General features: G+C 34.1%; 1 protein-coding gene across 4 annotated transcripts in view; it reads left to right on the top strand.

Annotated features, from left to right (window-relative positions):
• The window catches only part of OBSL1 (obscurin like cytoskeletal adaptor 1), a 118,543-nt gene that overhangs the window by 54,981 nt on the left and 40,226 nt on the right, over positions 1 to 23,336 (top strand). For 3 of the 4 annotated variants that reach the window (XM_073647300.1, XM_073647302.1, XM_073647304.1), the window contains exons 13-18: positions 383 to 655; positions 1,372 to 1,644; positions 2,447 to 2,719; positions 3,092 to 3,367; positions 4,622 to 4,897; positions 6,855 to 7,130. In XM_073647300.1, coding sequence (XP_073503401.1) covers positions 383 to 655; positions 1,372 to 1,644; positions 2,447 to 2,719; positions 3,092 to 3,367; positions 4,622 to 4,897; positions 6,855 to 7,130 — 1,647 coding nt within the window. The remainder of the gene's footprint in view (positions 1 to 382; positions 656 to 1,371; positions 1,645 to 2,446; positions 2,720 to 3,091; positions 3,368 to 4,621; positions 4,898 to 6,854; positions 7,131 to 23,336) is intronic. The other variant, XM_073647303.1, reaches the window with a different exon arrangement.

Genomic DNA, 23,336 nt, shown 5'->3' with positions numbered 1-23,336 from the left:
CATTGAGACTTATACAGGTATATGATATGAGGTGGGGGGGACTGTTGTCTCAAAATACATGGACCTGTGCAGCTAGAACTATTGCACACTGCACCCTCTATCCCAGAACAATGGTAAGACTTGCAGTCTGAGAAAACTGCCATATTAACAAATAACAATGCAGAATATTGGCACACAACACTGGAAATTTGTGATGTCATGAAACTGTCATACATATATATGAAGCCGCACACTGATCCTATAATACATGCACGTGGTTTTTACTGGATAAGTGCAGAGATATTTAGCTCCCAGGTACCAGACACATCACCCATAATATCATACGGGGAACTAGTTTTTGTATGCACAATTTCTAAACTTGTTTCTGTCTCTTTCCTTTCAGATCCTCCCGTGAAAATTGTGAACACAAGTGACAATGTAGAGCAGAAGTGTCTGAGTGGAGAGCGAGTGATACTCAGTTGTGAGGTGTCCAGGGAAAATGCTAAAGTATGTTGGTACAAAGATGGAGTGGAGGTAGAAGAAAGTGAGGACCTTGTTTTGGAGTTAGATGGAAAGCATCGCAGACTCATCATCCAAAACTCTCAAGTAAAAGACTCTGGAGAGTTCGTCTGTGATGCCAAAGATGACTGTGTCTTCTATAATGTTCTGGTGACAGGTCAGTGCTCCTACGCATTTCCTTCATACAGTCTCCACCATAAATTGTGACACAAACATAACACATGTCATGGTCCTATACTCTCCAGCTGGAAAATGAAGGCTCCTCATCGATGATTTATTCCTAAATGGAATCATAGAATCCTAGAATGTTAGAGTTGGAGGGGACCTCCAGGGTCCTCGTGTCCAACCCCCGGCTCAATGCAGAAGTCACTAAACCATCTCAGACAGATGTCTGTCCAGCTTCTGTGTGAAGACTTCCATTGAAGAAGAACTCACCACCTCTCGTGGCCGCCTGTTCCACTCATTGATCACCCTCACTGTCAAAAAGTTTTTTCTAATATCTAATCTGTATCTTCTCCCTTTCAGTTTCATCCCATTGCTTCTCGTGTTTCCATGTGAAAATGAGAATAAGGATGATCCCTCTACACTGTGGCAGCCCGTCAGATATTTGTAGACAGATATTAAGTCTCCTCTTAGTCTTTTTTACAAGCTAAACATTCCCAAATCCTTTAACCATTCCTCGAGGAGATAGTTTCAAGCCGCTCACCATCCTGATAGCTTTTCTCTGAACTTGCTCCAGTTTGTCTATGTCTTTTTTAAAATGTGGCGCCCAGAACTGGACACAGTATTCCAGATGAGGTCTGACCGAAGAGGGGGATGACTACTTCATGTGAACTATAAATGGTGATGGTCTATTAATGTCATGTTTTCCAGAACCTCCAGTGAGGCTGGTGAACACCAGTGATGATACAGACATGATGTATCTGGCCGGGGAGAAAGTGGAGCTGAGATGTGAGGTGTCAAGAGAGAACGCCTCTGTACGATGGTACAAGGATGGAGATTTGGTGGAAGAGATGGAAAACATAAGTCTGGAATCAGATGGGAAGCTTCGTGGGCTTACCATTCTCTCTGCCCAAACCCAACATTCAGGAGAGTATATCTGTGATGCTGGAGATGACTGCATCAGTTACTACATAAACATTACCGGTAAGCGAAGCTGGTTTTGCGCTACAAAAGTTTGTCCACTCTACATTCTATGGTCCACACCACTGATGGTGGTGTCTCATCCTGGAGACTTCTCCAGGGATGATGGTGCTTCTGAGCACAGCATTGACTATCATTAAGAGAGTCAATAACCAATTTTGCCATGATCTACAGATTGGACAACAGACTAGGATAAAAGTCAATCATAAAAACACATGAAAACGGTCCACCCAATGCATCTGGTGGATCAGCGTGAAGGAAACTAGCCAGGTAAATCTGCTCGACTCTAGCTACATAAAGGCAAAATAGCCTGTGGTGTCAGATGCCATACACCCAACCCATGATGCTCCAAGAAACATGGACCAATTCCAGGTTGGTCTTGCCACCATTTTAATAGGTAGTGAGAACCTGTAGAAGGGTATGGTCTCCACAAGTGGTGTAACATACGGATGGTGTAGTCATGAAAATAGTCATGGGACATTAGGACTTTCTTTGCTAGTGGAAAAAGTGTGTTGGTGTCAAGCAGCACCTGAAAGCAGGCTATTTTTTTATGATTGCAATGAGACACCCCTTGTCCCCATCCTCTATGCATGGCACTAAAAACGGCAATTAATATGTAAAGGTCAGTGCCATCAAAAAAGAAATTAGACCTTGGGTCTTTTGAATCAGACCTAAAATTGAGTAGCGTATGGTCATAAACTATACATTTCATCCTAAAATATTGATGTTATAATTGTATGATATTATAATATTAGGGTCTATAAGCCACAGATATCTTCATTAACTTTTTGCCATTGTTTTCTAGAGCCACCAGTGAAGTTTGTTAACACAAGTGAAGACACAGAGTTGTCATGTGTGAACGGGGACCCCGTGGTATTAAGTTGCGAGGTGTCTAGGGAGAACGCCCGTGTGCGCTGGTACAGGGATGGGGTAACGGTGGAGGAGAGCGAGAACATCTCGGTGGAGTCTGATGGTCGAGTACGCAGACTGGTTATACGCTCGGCGCAGGCGCAGGATTCGGGAGAGTACGTCTGTGACGCCAGGGACGATGCTGTGTTTTACAGTGTATTAGTGACAGGTAAGAGTCCTTTGGGTTGTGTATGCGCCATGTTATCCAACACTAATCAAAGTGGAGATGTAGGGAGGAGCGCAAAGTCCCACCCTACAAATGTACCATCCTACATTATACCAACGCTTGTCCAAGACCATCCCTTGTAGATAATCCTCATTCCTCCATCGTTCACCCTCTCTCCAGCACCTCTCCACCCTCCTGCACTTATTGTGTTAACACGACAATTGTCATATTTCCATTTCAAGGTCCTCCAACATTACCACAACTCCACCCTTCTTAAGTCTTGATTCTGTTATCCTGCTTCATAACTTCATCGTCCTTCCATATCATCATTCCACCCATCAACTCCTATTCCTTTCCATATTTGTGTTTTTCTAGAGCCCCCCACAAAGATTGTGTTCCCGGAAGTCCCCTCTCAGGAGCTGGAGTATATTGTAGGGGAGCGGGTGGAGCTGGCACTGGAAGTGTCACGTAGCAGTGGTGCCGTCCGCTGGTTTAAGGATGGCCTGGAGGTTGATGAAGATGAGAACCTGCAGGTGATCTCAGAGGAAACTCGACGATGTTTGATCTTGTCAAGAGCCAATGTGGACGACTCTGGGGAATACATCTGTGACACGGACAGCGACTCTATCACATTTGATGTCAAGATATCCGGTAAGGATATTATAGATTCCCCAATATGTTGACAACTCCCTGCAACTACGCCAACCATCCCAATCTAAATATTGACCATGGCGCCTCATTGTGAAAATATAGGGTGATCTTTCCCATGCAACCTGACTTGGCAATTATCTCAACCGTATCAGTTTTTATGGTATCCAAAACATAGTAAGATATGGATGGAGCATGACAAAGCTATCTGTGATCTTCCCCTGATGCTTTGGAGAAAATCGGGCCATATGCCGGGTGACCAATAAAACCAATTGGGAAAATAGCTTAGGGGGATTAGCGCTACTGCAGGTAGTTTTTGATCAATAAAAGTTCTTCACTTTTTACAAAAATCTGATTAATAAAGATAGTAAAAGATTTACTCAAAATAAGTTTACTTTTTACAAAAATCTTATTAATAACAACAGTAAGAGATTTGCTCAAAATAAGAAGTTCACTTTTGATAAAAATCTGATTAATAATGACAGTAAGAGATGGGCTTCAAATAAAAAGTTTTTCACTTTTTACAAAAATCTCATTGATAACAACAGTAAAAAATTTACTCTAAATAAGTTCTTAAATTTTTACAAAAATCTGAATAATAGTAACAGTAAAAAAAATGCTCAAAATAAGTTCCTCACTTTATTAGAAAAATTGGATTAATAAGGACAGCAAGAGATTTGCTCAAAATAAGTTTACTTTTTACAAAAATCTTATTAATAACGACAGCAAGAGATTTTCTCAAAATAAGTTCTTCACTTTTAACAAAATTCAGATTAATAATGACAATAAGAGATTTGCGCAAAATAATAAATTCACTTTTGACAAAAATCTAATTAATAATGTCAGCAAGAGGTATAGTCTAAGTCCCACCGCTCCAAGCCTCCTCACTTCTTGTCGACCCTAATTTGCATGAAACTCATTGGTAATTCTTGACAACCCTGGAGTCTGAGACAGACTGCTTGTTAGGGGATCCGCTGTATGAAAGGCTTATGTTGTCGGACAGTGCACCCCCAGCAAAGACACAACTCGTGTTTAGATCAGAGCTGTCTAGTCCCAGTGTTCAAAGAAGACAAGGCAAGAAGCAGCCACTCCGCAGTCCCACCAGCTCTTTCGCCTTCTCAGCCGGCACTATTAATCAGATTTTTCTAAGATTTTGCCTATTGAATAATGTGGAGCTCGGTTTATTACATCTAGATTTTTTTTTATACACATTACTTTTTACTTAACTTCTTTTGTGTCTTCATTAATGTTATGCAGAGCCTCCTGCCAAGTTTGTAAGCGCCGGCTGCTCCCCTCCTGTACTGCACGTGACCGAGGGGGATCCCCTGTCCATACAATGTGAGCTGTCTCGTACCCCAGATGTCATTCGTTGGTTTAGGGATGGGACAAAAGTGACACCAGATGGAAATCTCACTATGGACGATGAGGGAGAAAAGTGCACCCTAAGTCTGCAGTGTGCACAGCCGGATCATGCGGGGCAGTACGAGTGCAGCGTGGGCACCGACTCCCGCACCTTCCAAGTTACAGTGGATGGTGAGTACCAGCATATAAAGGCATGTAGACGTGTGCGGATCAAATGTTGCATTCTCATCGTACTTTTGTATTATAAAAAGCACAGGACCATCAGTATAAAAAATATCACCACCTTGTGCAGCGTATGCTCCTGGGCACGCGCCCGATCTCTGTGCAACACTTGGGGCGTCATGGTATCTGTAGTTTTCTGTAGTCACTCTTCAGATAGTAAAAGGGGCAACACAAAGGTGCAAGCTGGGTAACAGATATACTAGTAAAATACAGAAATTGGCAAAAAAAAAAAATTTTGTCCCCTTTACATATGTCTATGGAGTGTATTTGAAGTTCTGTATCAGAAACAGACAGTTTTAACAGCTCTACGGATATATCATTATCATTTACCGTAAATATAATTACATAATTTAAAGGAATTTTAATATTTATGACTTATCCTTAAAATAGGTCATAAATATCAGATCGGGTGGCAGCTGGACTCCAGGCGATCACCATGATCAGCTACAGCTGGAGAGAAATGCCACAGCGCTGGATGATGTGTAGTGGTCGTGAATGGTACTGCATGCTCTCTCCCATTAACTTGTATGGGAGGGTTCTTGCAGTACCATTCATGGGCACTACATGGTGTATGGAGCTGTTTTCCTTCCTGTGCACCACAGATCAGCTGATTTGTTGTCAGACTCCCACCAATATGATATTGATGATCTTATCTAAGCCTAGGTCGTAATAATAAACCCCTTTAAAAATGTATATATCAGTTTCCAGTAACAGGTAGTGATTAAAGCTACTTCAATAATTGATAAAAGTGTTGTTACATTGATACATCTGTATATTATCAGCCACGTGTGTCTTCCCATTAGTTATCATTTCATGGTGGAATTAAAGGTTGCAAACACTTTTGGTGGCATTTTTTTTTACTTAAATGCATGTATTTTGGGTTAAAAAAAATTAATTGTTGCAATTGCATTTCATGAACAAATTTAGGCGGTTTAGCTTTTGCAGCTTTTACAATGCTTTACTTTACATTGTAGGCTGCAGAATGAGTTAACTGAGAATCTTTCAGTGAGCTGGCAGGGTTTATTGCTCTTGTCTCTTCTTCTAACCTCCACTAAGCTGATTTATAGCTGCGGCTCAACTTTAATGCGGTCATAACTCAGCATACAGGAGCTAGGGAGAAGTGATAAGAGCTATAAATCCTGCCTTCAGAACAGAACAAGCTTCCCGATGGACCCTCAGTTGACTCATTCTGCAACCAGCAATGTAAGGTGAACCATTGAGGGCTGTAAAAACCGTCCAAAGTTTTTAATTAAACTTTATTGCAAAAAATAATTTTTAACCCATAATATATGCATTTGATTAAAAAAAAATGACAGTGAAGGTGTCCATATTTTTCAGTAAACACTCTCTTCCTGACTAGTTGAAAAACATTGGTACAGACAAGTCATAACAATTGTCGCTAAACTATAATAAAGAAATTATATTTACCGTATGTGCAAATTTTATTATTGCAAATGAAAAGGATGGAACACCTACATGAATATTGACAATAATCTGATTAATAAAGCTGGAAAACAACAAGCATTGCATAATACCATGCCCAACACTGCCATCTAGTGGCTGAAGCCCAGAAGGAACACATAGTCTGACATGTAAAGGGCTATAATCCCCACCCCTGACAGCTGAGAAGAGTCCTGGGACTTGGCAATAGTCATCTGGTGCTATTCCACATCTCAGCGTGCCTTAGTAATCAGATTTTTCAAGAAGTTTAGAATTAGTTTTTTTTATGCCTTGGAGGTAAATGTCTGCTGCGTCTGTGGTGTGATCATTGCATTTTTGCATTTTTTTTGTCAATATTATGTGCTTGCAACCTAATTAAAAGGGGGATTGAAATTACAGTTAAATTCTGTCCCTCTTCGTTATCAACTGGGACTCTTAATTCCTCTCGGTGTTTGGTTCTTGGAAGAGGCTGTAGTGGTGGTCTTAGAGCGTGACCAGATCATGCCGCGGAGGTTGTGCACTGTGTCTGAGGACCTCAGGCTGGCACTCTCTCTGTCCCGATTTGACGGTGAAGTGAGATGGTACAAGGACGGCGAGCGGCTACAGGACAATCCGCACATACTAATGGAGGAGAGGGGAGCACAGCGCTTGCTGACCATCCTTGGAGCAGTGCGTGATGACGCAGGGGAATATCTGTGCGATGCCCGAAACGACAGCTTCAGCTTTTATGTCACTGTGGGAGGTAACAGGAGTGACGAAGAGGCACTGCAACCAAAACCCTCCTGCATCATGGCCCTCTAACACCTACAACCCTGCATCCCCCCCTTCACCCAGCCTATGCTGTGAGACCCCGTGTTGCATCCCTCTGAGATGTTAAAGGTTCGCTTCACCCAACAAAATCTCTTGGATGTAATCACCTTTAAATATAAAGAAAAAATCTAATGAATTATGGTGGAAAAGAACATCATATCTCTGTATCACACAAGAAGAGATCTAAATTCCAGTCAGTATCGAAATCCTATTTACAAGAATATAACTACTATAATACTGCCCCTATGTACAGGAATATAACTACTATAATACTGCCCCTATGTACAAGAATACAACTACTATAATACTGCTCCTATGTACAAGAATACAACTACTATAATACTGCTCCTATGTACGAGAATATAACCACTATAATACTGCCCCTATGTACAGGAATATAACTACTATAATACTGATCCTATGTACAAGAATATAACTACTATAATACTGCCCCTATGTACAAGAAAATAACTACTATAATACTGCCCCCTATGTACAAGAATATAACTACTATAATACTGCTCCCTATGTACAAGAATATAACTACTATAATACTGTCCCTATGTACAAGGATATAACTACTATAATACTGCCCCTATGTACAAGAATATAACCACTATAATACTGCCCCCTATGTACAAGATATAACTACTATAATACTGCCCCCTATGTACAAGAATATAACTACTATAATACTGCTCCCTATGTACAAGAATATAACTACTATAATACTGCTCCCTATGTACAAGAATATAACTACTATAATACTGTCCCTATGTACAAGGATATAACTACTATAATACTGCCCCTATGTACAAGAATATAACTACTATAATACTGCCCCCTATGTACAAGAATATAACCACTATAATACTGCCCCTATGCACAGGAATATAACTACTATAATACTGCCCCTATGTACAAGAATATAACTACTATAATACTGCCCCTATGTACAAGATATAACTACTATAATACTGCCCCCTATGTACAAGAATATAACTACTATAATACTGCTCCTATATACAAGAATATAACTACTATAATACTGCCCCTATGTACAAGAATATAACTACTATAATACTGCTCCTATATACAAGAATATAACTACTATAATACTGCCCCTATGTACAAGAATATAACTACTATAATACTGCTCCTATATACAAGAATATAACTACTATAATACTGCTCCTATGTACAAGAATATAACTACTATAATACTGCCCCTATGTACAAGAATATAACTACTATAATACTGCTCCTATATACAAGAATATAACTACTATATTACTGCTCCCTATGTACAAGAATATAACTGCTATAATACTGCCCCCTATGTACAAGAATATAACTACTATAATACTGCTCCTATGTACAAGAATATAACTACTATAATACTGCCCTATGTACAAGAATATAACTACTATAATACTGCTCCTATGTACAAGAATATAACTACTATAATACTGCTCCTATATACAAGAATATAACTACTATAATACTGCCCCTATGTACAAGAATATAGCCACTATAATACTGCTCCTATGTACAAGAACATAACTACTATAATACTGCCCCCTATATGCAAGAATATAACCACTATAATACTGCCCCTATGTGCAAGAATATAACTACTATAATACTGCCCCCTATGTACAGGAATATAACTACTATAATATTGCTCCTATTTACAAGAATATAACTACTATAATACTGCCCCTATGTACAAGAATATAGCTACTATAATACTGCTCCTATGTACAAGAATATAACTACTATAATACTGCCCCTATGTACAAGAATATAACTACTATAATACTGCCCTCTATGTACAAGAATATAACTACTATAATACTGCTCCTATGTACAAGAATATAACTACTATAATACTGCCCCTATGTACAAGAATATAGCTACTATAGTACTGCTCCTATGTACAAGAATATAACTATTATAATACTGCTCCTATGTACAAGAATATAACTACTATAATACTGCTCCTATATACAAGAATGTAACTACTATAATACTGCCCCCTATGTACAAGAATATAACTACTATAATACTGCTCCTATGTACAAGAATATAACAACTATAATACTGCCCCCTATGTACAGGAATATAACTACTATAATACTGCTCCTATGTACAAGAATATAACAACTATAATACTGCCCCCTATGTACAAGAATAAAACTACTATAATACTGCCCCCTATGTACAAGAATATAACTACTATAATACTGCTCCTATATACAAGAATATAACTACTATAATACTGCCCCTATGTACAAGAATATAACTACTATAATACTGCTCCTATATACAAGAATATAACTACTATAATACTGCCCCTATGTACAAGAATATAACTACTATAATACTGCTCCTATATACAAGAATATAACTACTATAATACTGCTCCTATGTACAAGAATATAACTACTATAATACTGCCCCTATGTACAAGAATATAACTACTATAATACTGCTCCTATATACAAGAATATAACTACTATAATACTGCTCCCTATGTACAAGAATATAACTGCTATAATACTGCCCCCTATGTACAAGAATATAACTACTATAATACTGCTCCTATGTACAAGAATATAACTACTATAATACTGCCCCTATGTACAAGAATATAACTACTATAATACTGCTCCTATGTACAAGAATATAACTACTATAATACTGCCCTCTATGTACAAGAATATAACTACTATAATACTGCTCCTATGTACAAGAATATAACTACTATAATACTGCTCCTATATACAAGAATATAACTACTATAATACTGCCCCTATGTACAAGAATATAGCTACTATAATACTGCTCCTATGTACAAGAACATAACTACTATAATACTGCCCCCTATATGCAAGAATATAACCACTATAATATTGCCCCTATGTGCAAGAATATAACTACTATAATACTGCTCCCTATGTACAGGAATATAACTACTATAATATTGCTCCTATTTACAAGAATATAACTACTATAATACTGCCCCTATGTACAAGAATATAGCTACTATAATACTGCTCCTATGTACAAGAATATAACTACTATAATACTGCCCCTATGTACAAGAATATAACTACTATAATACTGCCCTCTATGTACAAGAATATAACTACTATAATACTGCTCCTATGTACAAGAATATAACTACTATAATACTGCCCCTATGTACAAGAATATAGCTACTATAATACTGCTCCTATGTACAAGAATATAACTATTATAATACTGCTCCTATGTACAAGAATATAACTACTATAATACTGCTCCTATATACAAGAATGTAACTACTATAATACTGCCCCCTATGTACAAGAATATAACTACTATAATACTGCTCCTATGTACAAGAATATAACAACTATAATACTGCCCCCTATGTACAAGAATATAACTACTATAATACTGCTCCTATGTACAAGAATATAACTACTATAATACTGCCCTTATGTACAAGAATATAACTACTATAATACTGCCCCTATGTACAAGAATATAACTACTATAATACTGCTCCTATGTACAAGAATATAACTACTATAATACTGCCCTCTATGTACAAGAATATAACTACTATAATACTGCTCCTATGTACAAGAATATAACTACTATAATACTGCCCCTATGTACAAGAATATAACTACTATAATACTGCCCCTATGTACAAGAATATAACTACTATAATACTGCTCCTATGTACAAGAATATAACTACTATAATACTGCCCTCTATGTACAAGAATATAACTACTATAATACTGCTCCTATGTACAAGAATATAACTACTATAATACTGCTCCTATATACAAGAATATAACTACTATAATACTGCCCCTATGTACAAGAATATAGCTACTATAATACTGCTCCTATGTACAAGAACATAACTACTATAATACTGCCCCCTATATGCAAGAATATAACCACTATAATACTGCCCCTGTGTGCAAGAATATAACTACTATAATACTGCCCCCTATGTACAGGAATATAACTACTATAATATTGCTCCTATTTACAAGAATATAACTACTATAATACTGCCCCTATGTACAAGAATATAGCTACTATAATACTGCTCCTATGTACAAGAATATAACTACTATAATACTGCCCCTATGTACAAGAATATAACTACTATAATACTGCCCTCTATGTACAAGAATATAACTACTATAATACTGCTCCTATGTACAAGAATATAACTACTATAATACTGCCCCTATGTACAAGAATATAGCTACTATAATACTGCTCCTATGTACAAGAATATAACTATTATAATACTGCTCCTATGTACAAGAATATAACTACTATAATACTGCTCCTATATACAAGAATGTAACTACTATAATACTGCCCCCTATGTACAAGAATATAACTACTATAATACTGCTCCTATGTACAAGAATATAACAACTATAATACTGCCCCCTATGTACAGGAATATAACTACTATAATACTGCTCCTATGTACAAGAATATAACAACTATAATACTGCCCCCTATGTACAAGAATATAACTACTATAATACTGCCCCCTATGTACAAGAATATAACTACTATAATACTGCTCCTATGTACAAGAATATAACAACTATAATACTGCCCCCTATGTACAGGAATATAACTACTATAATACTGCTCCTATGTACAAGAATACAACAACTATAATACTGCCCCCTATGTACAAGAATATAACTACTATAAAACTGCTCCTATGTACAAGAATATAACTACTATAATACTGCTCCTATATACAAGAATATAACTACTATAATACTGCCCCCTATGTACAAGAATATAACTACTATAATACTGCCCCCTATGTACAAGAATATAACTACTATAATACTGCCCCCTATGTACAAGAATATAACTATTATAATACTGCCGTATGTACAAGAATATAACTACTATAATATTGTCCCCTATGTACAAGAATATAATTACTATAATACTGCTCCTATGTACAAGAATATAACTACTATAATACTGCCTCCTATGTACAAGAATATAACTACTATAATACTGCGTCCTATGTACAAGAATATAACTACTATAATACTGCTCCCTATGTACAAGAATATAACTACTATAATGCTGCCCCCTATGTACAAGAATATAACTACTATAATACTGCTCCTATGTACAAGAATACAACAACTATAATACTGCCCCCTATGTACAGGAATATAACTACTATAATACTGCTCCTATGTACAAGAATATAACAACTATAATACTGCCCCCTATGTACAAGATTATAACTACTATAATACTGCTCCTATGTACAAGAATATAACAACTATAATACTGCCCCCTATGTACAAGAATATAACTACTATAATACTGCTCCTATGTACAAGAATATAACAACTATAATACTGCCCATATGTACAGGAATATAACTACTATAATACTGCTTCTATGTACAAGAATATAACTACTATAATACTGCTCCCTATGTACAAGAATATAACTACTATAATACTGCCCATATGTACAAGAATATAACTACTATAATACTGCTCCTGTGTACAAGAATATAACAACTATAATACTGCCCATATGTACAGGAATATAAATACTATAATACTGCCCCCTATGTACAAGAATATAACTACTATAATACTGCCCCTATGTACAAGAATATAGCTATTATAATACTGCTCCTATGTACAAGAATATAACTATTATAATACTGCCCCCTATATACAAGAATATAACCACTATAATACTGCCCCTATGTACAGGAATATAACTACTATAATATTGCTCCTATATACAAGAATATAACTACTATAATACTGCCCCTATGTACAAGAATATAACTATTATAATACTGCTCCTATGTACAAGAATATAACTACTATAATACTGCCCCTATGTACAAGAATATAACTACTATAATACTGCCCTCTATGTACAAGAATATAACTACTATAATACTGCTCCTATGTACAAGAATATAACTCCTATAATACTGCCCCGATGTACAAGAATATAGCTACTATAATACTGCTCCTATGTACAAGAACATAACTACTATAATACTGCCCCCTATATGCAAGAATATAACTACTATAATACTGCCCCCTATGTACAAGAATATAACTACTATAATACTGCTTCTATGTACAAGAATATAACTACTATAATACTGCTCCCTATGTACAAGAATATAACTACTATAATACTGCCCATATGTACAAGAATATAACTACTATAATACTGCCCCTATGTACAAGAATATAGCTACTATAATACTGCTCCTATGTACAAGAATATAACTACTATAATACTGCCCCTATGTACAAGAATATAACTACTATAATACTGCCCTCTATGTACAAGAATATAACTACTATAATACTGCTCCTATGTACAAGAATATAACTACTATAATACTGCCCCTATGTACAAGAATATAGCTACTATAATACTGCTCCTATGTACAAGAATATAACTATTATAATACTGCTCCTATGTACAAGAATATAACTACTATAATACTGCTCCTATATACAAGAATGTAACTACTATAATACTGCCCCCTATGTACAAGAATATAACTACTATAATACTGCTCCTATGTACAAGAATATAACAACTATAATACTGCCCCCTATGTACAGGAATATAACTACTATAATACTGCTCCTATGTACAAGAATATAACAACTATAATACTGCCCCCTATGTACAAGAATATAACTACTATAATACTGCCCCCTATGTACAAGAATATAACTACTATAATACTGCTCCTATGTACAAGAATATAACAACTATAATACTGCCCCCTATGTACAGGAATATAACTACTATAATACTGCTCCTATGTACAAGAATACAACAACTATAATACTGCCCCCTATGTACAAGAATATAACTACTATAATACTGCTCCTATGTACAAGAATATAACTACTATAATACTGCTCCTATATACAAGAATATAACTACTATAATACTGCCCCCTATGTACAAGAATATAACTACTATAATACTGCCCCCTATGTACAAGAATATAACTACTATAATACTGCCCCCTATGTACAAGAATATAACTATTATAATACTGCCGTATGTACAAGAATATAACTACTATAATATTGTCCCCTATGTACAAGAATATAACTACTATAATACTGCTCCTATGAACAAGAATATAACTACTATAATACTGCCTCCTATGTACAAGAATATAACTACTATAATACTGCGTCCTATGTACAAGAATATAACTACTATAATACTGCTCCCTATGTACAAGAATATAACTACTATAATGCTGCCCCCTATGTACAAGAATATAACTACTATAATACTGCTCCTATGTACAAGAATATAACAACTATAATACTGCCCCCTATGTACAGGAATATAACTACTATAATACTGCTCCTATGTACAAGAATATACCAACTATAATACTGCCCCCTATGTACAAGATTATAACTACTATAATACTGCTCCTATGTTCAAGAATATAACAACTATAATACTGCCCCCTATGTACAAGAATATAACTACTATAATACTGCTCCTATGTACAAGAATATAACAACTATAATACTGCCCATATGTACAGGAATATAACTACTATAATACTGCTTCTATGTACAAGAATATAACTACTATAATACTGCCCCTATGTACAAGAATATAACTACTATAATACTGCTCCCTATGTACAAGAATATAACTACTATAATACTGCCCATATGTACAAGAATATAACTACTATAATACTGCTCCTGTGTACAAGAATATAACAACTATAATACTGCCCATATGTACAGGAATATAAATACTATAATACTGCCCCCTATGTACAAGAATATAACTACTATAATACTGCCCCTATGTACAAGAATATAGCTATTATAATACTGCTCCTATGTACAAGAATATAACTATTATAATAAAGCCCCCTATATACAAGAATATAACCACTATAATACTGCCCCTATGTACAGGAATATAACTACTATAATATTGCTCCTATATACAAGAATATAACTACTATAATACTGCCCCTATGTACAAGAATATAACTATTATAATACTGCTCCTATGTACAAGAATATAACTACTATAATACTGCCCCTATGTACAAGAATATAACTACTATAATACTGCCCCTATGTACAAGAATATAACTACTATAATACTGCTCCTATGTACAAGAATATAACTACTATAATACTGCCCTCTATGTACAAGAATATAACTACTATAATACTGCTCCTATGTACAAGAATATAACTACTATAATACTGCTCCTATATACAAGAATATAACTACTATAATACTGCCCCTATGTACAAGAATATAGCTACTATAATACTGCTCCTATGTACAAGAACATAACTACTATAATACTGCCCCCTATATGCAAGAATATAACCACTATAATACTGCCCCTATGTGCAAGAATATAACTACTATAATACTGCCCCCTATGTACAGGAATATAACTACTATAATATTGCTCCTATTTACAAGAATATAACTACTATAATACTGCCCCTATGTACAAGAATATAGCTACTATAATACTGCTCCTATGTACAAGAATATAACTACTATAATACTGCCCCTATGTACAAGAATATAACTACTATAATACTGCCCTCTATGTACAAGAATATAACTACTATAATACTGCTCCTATGTACAAGAATATAACTACTATAATACTGCCCCTATGTACAAGAATATAGCTACTATAATACTGCTCCTATGTACAAGAATATAACTATTATAATACTGCTCCTATGTACAAGAATATAACTACTATAATACTGCTCCTATATACAAGAATGTAACTACTATAATACTGCCCCCTATGTACAAGAATATAACTACTATAATACTGCTCCTATGTACAAGAATATAACAACTATAATACTGCCCCCTATGTACAGGAATATAACTACTATAATACTGCTCCTATGTACAAGAATATAACAACTATAATACTGCCCCCTATGTACAAGAATATAACTACTATAATACTGCCCCCTATGTACAAGAATATAACTACTATAATACTGCTCCTATGTACAAGAATATAACAACTATAATACTGCCCCCTATGTACAGGAATATAACTACTATAATACTGCTCCTATGTACAAGAATACAACAACTATAATACTGCCCCCTATGTACAAGAATATAACTACTATAATACTGCTCCTATGTACAAGAATATAACTACTATAATACTGCTCCTATATACAAGAATATAACTACTATAATACTGCCCCCTATGTACAAGAATATAACTACTATAATACTGCCCCCTATGTACAAGAATATAACTACTATAATACTGCCCCCTATGTACAAGAATATAACTATTATAATACTGCCGTATGTACAAGAATATAACTACTATAATATTGTCCCCTATGTACAAGAATATAACTACTATAATACTGCTCCTATGTACAAGAATATAACTACTATAATACTGCCTCCTATGTACAAGAATATAACTACTATAATACTGCGTCCTATGTACAAGAATATAACTACTATAATACTGCTCCCTATGTACAAGAATATAACTACTATAATGCTGCCCCCTATGTACAAGAATATAACTACTATAATACTGCTCCTATGTACAAGAATATAACAACTATAATACTGCCCCCTATGTACAGGAATATAACTACTATAATACTGCTCCTATGTACAAGAATATACCAACTATAATACTGCCCCCTATGTACAAGATTATAACTACTATAATACTGCTCCTATGTACAAGAATATAACAACTATAATACTGCCCCCTATGTGCAAGAATATAACTACTATAATACTGCTCCTATGTACAAGAATATAACAACTATAATACTGCCCATATGTACAGGAATATAACTACTATAATACTGCTTCTATGTACAAGAATATAACTACTATAATACTGCCCCTATGTACAAGAATATAACTACTATAATACTGCTCCCTATGTACAAGAATATAACTACTATAATACTGCCCATATGTACAAGAATATAACTACTATAATACTGCTCCTGTGTACAAGAATATAACAACTATAATACTGCCCATATATACAGGAATATAAATACTATAATACTGCCCCCTATGTACAAGAATATAACTACTATAATACTGCCCCTATGTACAAGAATATAGCTATTATAATACTGCTCCTATGTACAAGAATATAACTATTATAATACTGCCCCCTATATACAAGAATATAACCACTATAATACTGCCCCTATGTACAGGAATATAACTAATATAATATTGCTCCTATATACAAGAATATAACTACTATAATACTGCCCCTATGTACAAGAATATAACTATTATAATACTGCTCCTATGTACAAGAATATAACTACTATAATACTGCCCCTATGTACAAGAATATAACTACTATAATACTGCCCCTATGTACAAGAATATAACTACTATAATACTGCTCCTATGTACAAGAATATAACTACTATAATACTGCCCTCTATGTACAAGAATATAACTACTATAATACTGCTCCTATGTACAAGAATATAACTACTATAATACTGCTCCTATATACAAGAATATAACTACTATAATACTGCCCCTATGTACAAGAATATAGCTACTATAATACAGCTCCTATGTACAAGAACATAACTACTATAATACTGCCCCCTATATGCAAGAATATAACCACTATAATACTGCCCCTATGTGCAAGAATATAACTACTATAATACTGCCCCCTATGTACAGGAATATAACTACTATAATATTGCTCCTATTTACAAGAATATAACTACTATAATACTGCCCCTATGTACAAGAATATAGCTACTATAATACTGCTCCTATGTACAAGAATATAACTACTATAATACTGCCCCTATGTACAAGAATATAACTACTATAATACTGCCCTCTATGTACAAGAATATAACTACTATAATACTGCTCCTATGTACAAGAATATAACTACTATAATACTGCCCCTATGTACAAGAATATAGCTACTATAATACTGCTCCTATGTACAAGAATATAACTATTATAATACTGCTCCTATGTACAAGAATATAACTACTATAATACTGCTCCTATATACAAGAATGTAACTACTATAATACTGCCCCCTATGTACAAGAATATAACTACTATAATACTGCTCCTATGTACAAGAATATAACAACTATAATACTGCCCCCTATGTACAGGAATATAACTACTATAATACTGCTCCTATGTACAAGAATATAACAACTATAATACTGCCCCCTATGTACAAGAATAGAACTACTATAATACTGCCCCCTATGTACAAGAATATAACTACTATAATACTGCTCCTATAAACAAGAATATAACTACTATAATACTGCCCCTATGTACAAGAATATAACTATTATAATACTGCTCCTATATACAAGAATATAACTACTATAATACTGCCCCTATGTACAAGAATATAACTACTATAATACTGCTCCTATATACAAGAATATAACTACTATAATACTGCTCCTATGTACAAGAATATAACTACTATAATACTGCCCCTATGTACAAGAATATAACTACTATAATACTGCTCCTATATACAAGAATATAACTACTATAATACTGCTCCCTATGTACAAGAATATAACTGCTATAATACTGCCCCCTATGTACAAGAATATAACTACTATAATACTGCTCCTATGTACAAGAATATAACTACTATAATACTGCCCCTATGTACAAGAATATAACTACTATAATACTGCCCTTATGTACAAGAATATAACTACTATAATACTGCTCCTATGTACAAGAATATAACTACTATAATACTGCCCTCTATGTACAAGAATATAACTACTATAATACTGCTCCTATGTACAAGAATATAACTACTATAATACTGCCCCTATGTACAAGAATATAACTACTATAATACTGCCCCTATGTACAAGAATATAACTACTATAATACTGCTCCTATGTACAAGAATATAACTACTATAATACTGCCCTCTATGTACAAGGATATAACTACTATAATACTGCTCCTATGTACAAGAATATAACTACTATAATACTGCTCCTATATACAAGAATATAACTACTATAATACTGCCCCTATGTACAAGAATATAGCTACTATAATACTGCTCCTATGTACAAGAACATAACTACTATAATACTGCCCCCTATATGCAAGAATATAACCACTATAATACTGCCCCTATGTGCAAGAATATAACTACTATAATACTGCCCCCTATGTACAATAATATAACTACTCTAATATTGCTCCTATTTACAAGAATATAACTACTATAATACTGCCCCTATGTACAAGAATATAGCTACTGTAATACTGCTCCTATGTACAAGAATATAACTACTATAATACTGCCCCTATGTACAAGAATATAACTACTATAATACTGCCCTCTATGTACAAGAATATAACTACTATAATACTGCTCCTATGTACAAGAATATAACTACTATAATACTGCCCCTATGTACAAGAATATAGCTACTATAATACTGCTCCTATGTACAAGAATATAACTATTATAATACTGCTCCTATGTACAAGAATATAACTACTATAATACTGCTCCTATATACAAGAATGTAACTACTATAATACTGCCCCCTATGTACAGGAATATAACTACTATAATACTGCTCCTATGTACAAGAATATAACAACTATAATACTGCCCCCTATGTACAGGAATATAACTACTATAATACTGCTCCTATGTACAAGAATATAACAACTATAATACTGCCCCCTATGTACAAGAATATAACTACTATAATACTGCCCCCTATGTACAAGAATATAACTACTATAATACTGCTCCTATGTACAAGAATATAACAACTATAATACTGCCCCCTATGTACATGAATATAACTACTATAATACTGCTCCTATGTACAAGAATACAACAACTATAATACTGCCCCCTATGTACAAGAATATAACTACTATAATACTGCTCCTATGTACAAGAATATAACTACTATAATACTGCTCCTATATGCAAGAATATAACTACTATAATACTGCCCCCTATGTACAAGAATATAACTACTATAATACTGCCCCCTATGTACAAGAATATAACTACTATAATACTGCCCCCTATGTACAAGAATATAACTATTATAATACTGCCGTATGTACAAGAATATAACTACTATAATATTGTCCCCTATGTACAAGAATATAACTACTATAATACTGCTCCTATGTACAAGAATATAACTACTATAATACTGCCTCCTATGTACAAGAATATAACTACTATAATACTGCGTCCTATATACAAGAATATAACTACTATAATACTGCTCCCTATGTACAAGAATATAACTACTATAATGCTGCCCCCTATGTACAAGAATATAACTACTATAATACTGCTCCTATGTACAAGAATATAACAACTATAATACTGCCCCCTATGTACAGGAATATAACTACTATAATACTGCTCCTATGTACAAGAATATACCAACTATAATACTGCCCCCTATGTACAAGATTATAACTACTATAATACTGCTCCTATGTACAAGAATATAACAACTATAATACTGCCCCCTATGTACAAGAATATAACTACTATAATACTGCTCCTATGTACAAGAATATAAAAACTATAATACTGCCCATATGTACAGGAATATAACTACTATAATACTGCTTCTATGTACAAGAATATAACTACTATAATACTGCCCCTATGTACAAGAATATAACTACTATAATACTGCTCCCTATGTACAAGAATATAACTACTATAATACTGCCCATATGTACAAGAATATAACTACTATAATACTGCTCCTGTGTACAAGAATATAACAACTATAATACTGCCCATATGTACAGGAATATAAATACTATAATACTGCCCCCTATGTACAAGAATATAACTACTATAATACTGCCCCTATGTACAAGAATATAGCTATTATAATACTGCTCCTATGTACAAGAATATAACTATTATAATACTGCCCGCTATATACAAGAATATAACCACTATAATACTGCCCCTATGTACAGGAATATAACTAATATAATATTGCTCCTATATACAAGAATATAACTACTATAATACTGCCCCTATGTACAAGAATATAACTATTATAATACTGCTCCTATGTACAAGAATATAACTACTATAATACTGCCCCTATGTACAAGAATATAACTACTATAATACTGCCCCTATGTACAAGAATATAACTACTATAATACTGCTCCTATGTACAAGAATATAACTACTATAATACTGCCCTCTATGTACAAGAATATAACTACTATAATACTGCTCCTATGTACAAGAATATAAGTACTATAATACTGCTCCTATATACAAGAATATAACTACTATAATACTGCCCCTATGTACAAGAATATAGCTACTATAATACTGCTCCTATGTACAAGAACATAACAACTATAATACTGCCCCCTATGTACAGGAATATAACTACTATAATATTGCTCCTATTTACAAGAATATAACTACTATAATACTGCCCCTATGTACAAGAATATAGCTACTATAATACTGCTCCTATGTACAAGAATATAACTACTATAATACTGCCCCTATGTACAAGAATATAACTACTCTAATACTGCCCTCTATGTACAAGAATATAACTACTATAATACTGCTCCTATGTTCAAGAATATAACTACTATAATACTGCCCCTATGTACAAGAATATAGCCACTATAATACTGCTCCTATGTACAAGAATACAACTATTATAATACTGCTCCTATGTACAAGAATATAACTACTATAATACTGCTCCTATATACAAGAATGTAACTACTATAATACTGCCCCCTATGTACAAGAATATAACTACTATAATACTGCTCCTATGTACAAGAATATAACAACTATAATACTGCCCCCTATGTACAGGAATATAACTACTATAATACTGCTCCTATGTACAAGAATATAACAACTATAATACTGCCCCCTATGTACAAGAATATAACTACTATAATACTGCCCCCTATGTACAAGAATATAACTACTATAATACTGCTCCTATATACAAGAATATAACTACTATAATACTGCCCCTATGTACAAGAATATAACTACTATAATACTGCTCCTATATACAAGAATATAACTACTATAATACTGCCCCTATGTACAAGAATATAACTACTATAATACTGCTCCTATATACAAGAATATAACTACTATAATACTGCTCCTATGTACAAAAATATAACTACTATAATACTGCCCCTATGTACAAGAATATAACTACTATAATACTGCTCCTATATACAAGAATATAACTACTATAATACTGCTCCCTATGTACAAGAATATAACTGCTATAATACTGCCCCCTATGTACAAGAATATAACTACTATAATACTGCTCCTATGTACAAGAATATAACTACTATAATACTGCCCCTATGTACAAGAATATAACTACTATAATACTGCCCCTATGTACAAGAATATAACTACTATAATACTGCTCCTATGTACAAGAATATAACTACTATAATACTGCCCTCTATGTACAAGAATATAACTACTATAATACTGCTCCTATGTACAAGAATATAACTACTATAATACTGCCCCTATGTACAAGAATATAACTACTATAATAATGCCCCTATGTACAAGAATATAACTACTATAATACTGCTCCTATGTATAAGAATATAACTACTATAATACTGCCCTCTATGTACAAGAATATAACTACTATAATACTGCTCCTATGTACAAGAATATAACTACTATAATACTGCTCCAATATACAAGAATATAACTACTATAATACTGCCCCTATGTACAAGAATATAGCTACTATAATACTGCTCCTATGTACAAGAACATAACTACTATAATACTGCCCCCTATATGCAAGAATATAACCACTATAATACTGCCCCTATGTGCAAGAATATAACTACTATAATACTGCCCCCTATGTACAGGAATATAACTACTATAATATTGCTCCTATTTACAAGAATATAACTACTATAATACTGCCCCTATG

Source organism: Phyllobates terribilis, unplaced genomic scaffold (genome assembly GCF_046119375.1).
Source record: "Phyllobates terribilis strain yellow unplaced genomic scaffold, ASM4611937v1 Scaffold_9__5_contigs__length_417890890, whole genome shotgun sequence".
NCBI classification, from domain to species: domain Eukaryota; kingdom Metazoa; phylum Chordata; class Amphibia; order Anura; family Dendrobatidae; genus Phyllobates; species Phyllobates terribilis.
This window is presented reverse-complemented; position numbering and strand designations above follow the sequence as displayed.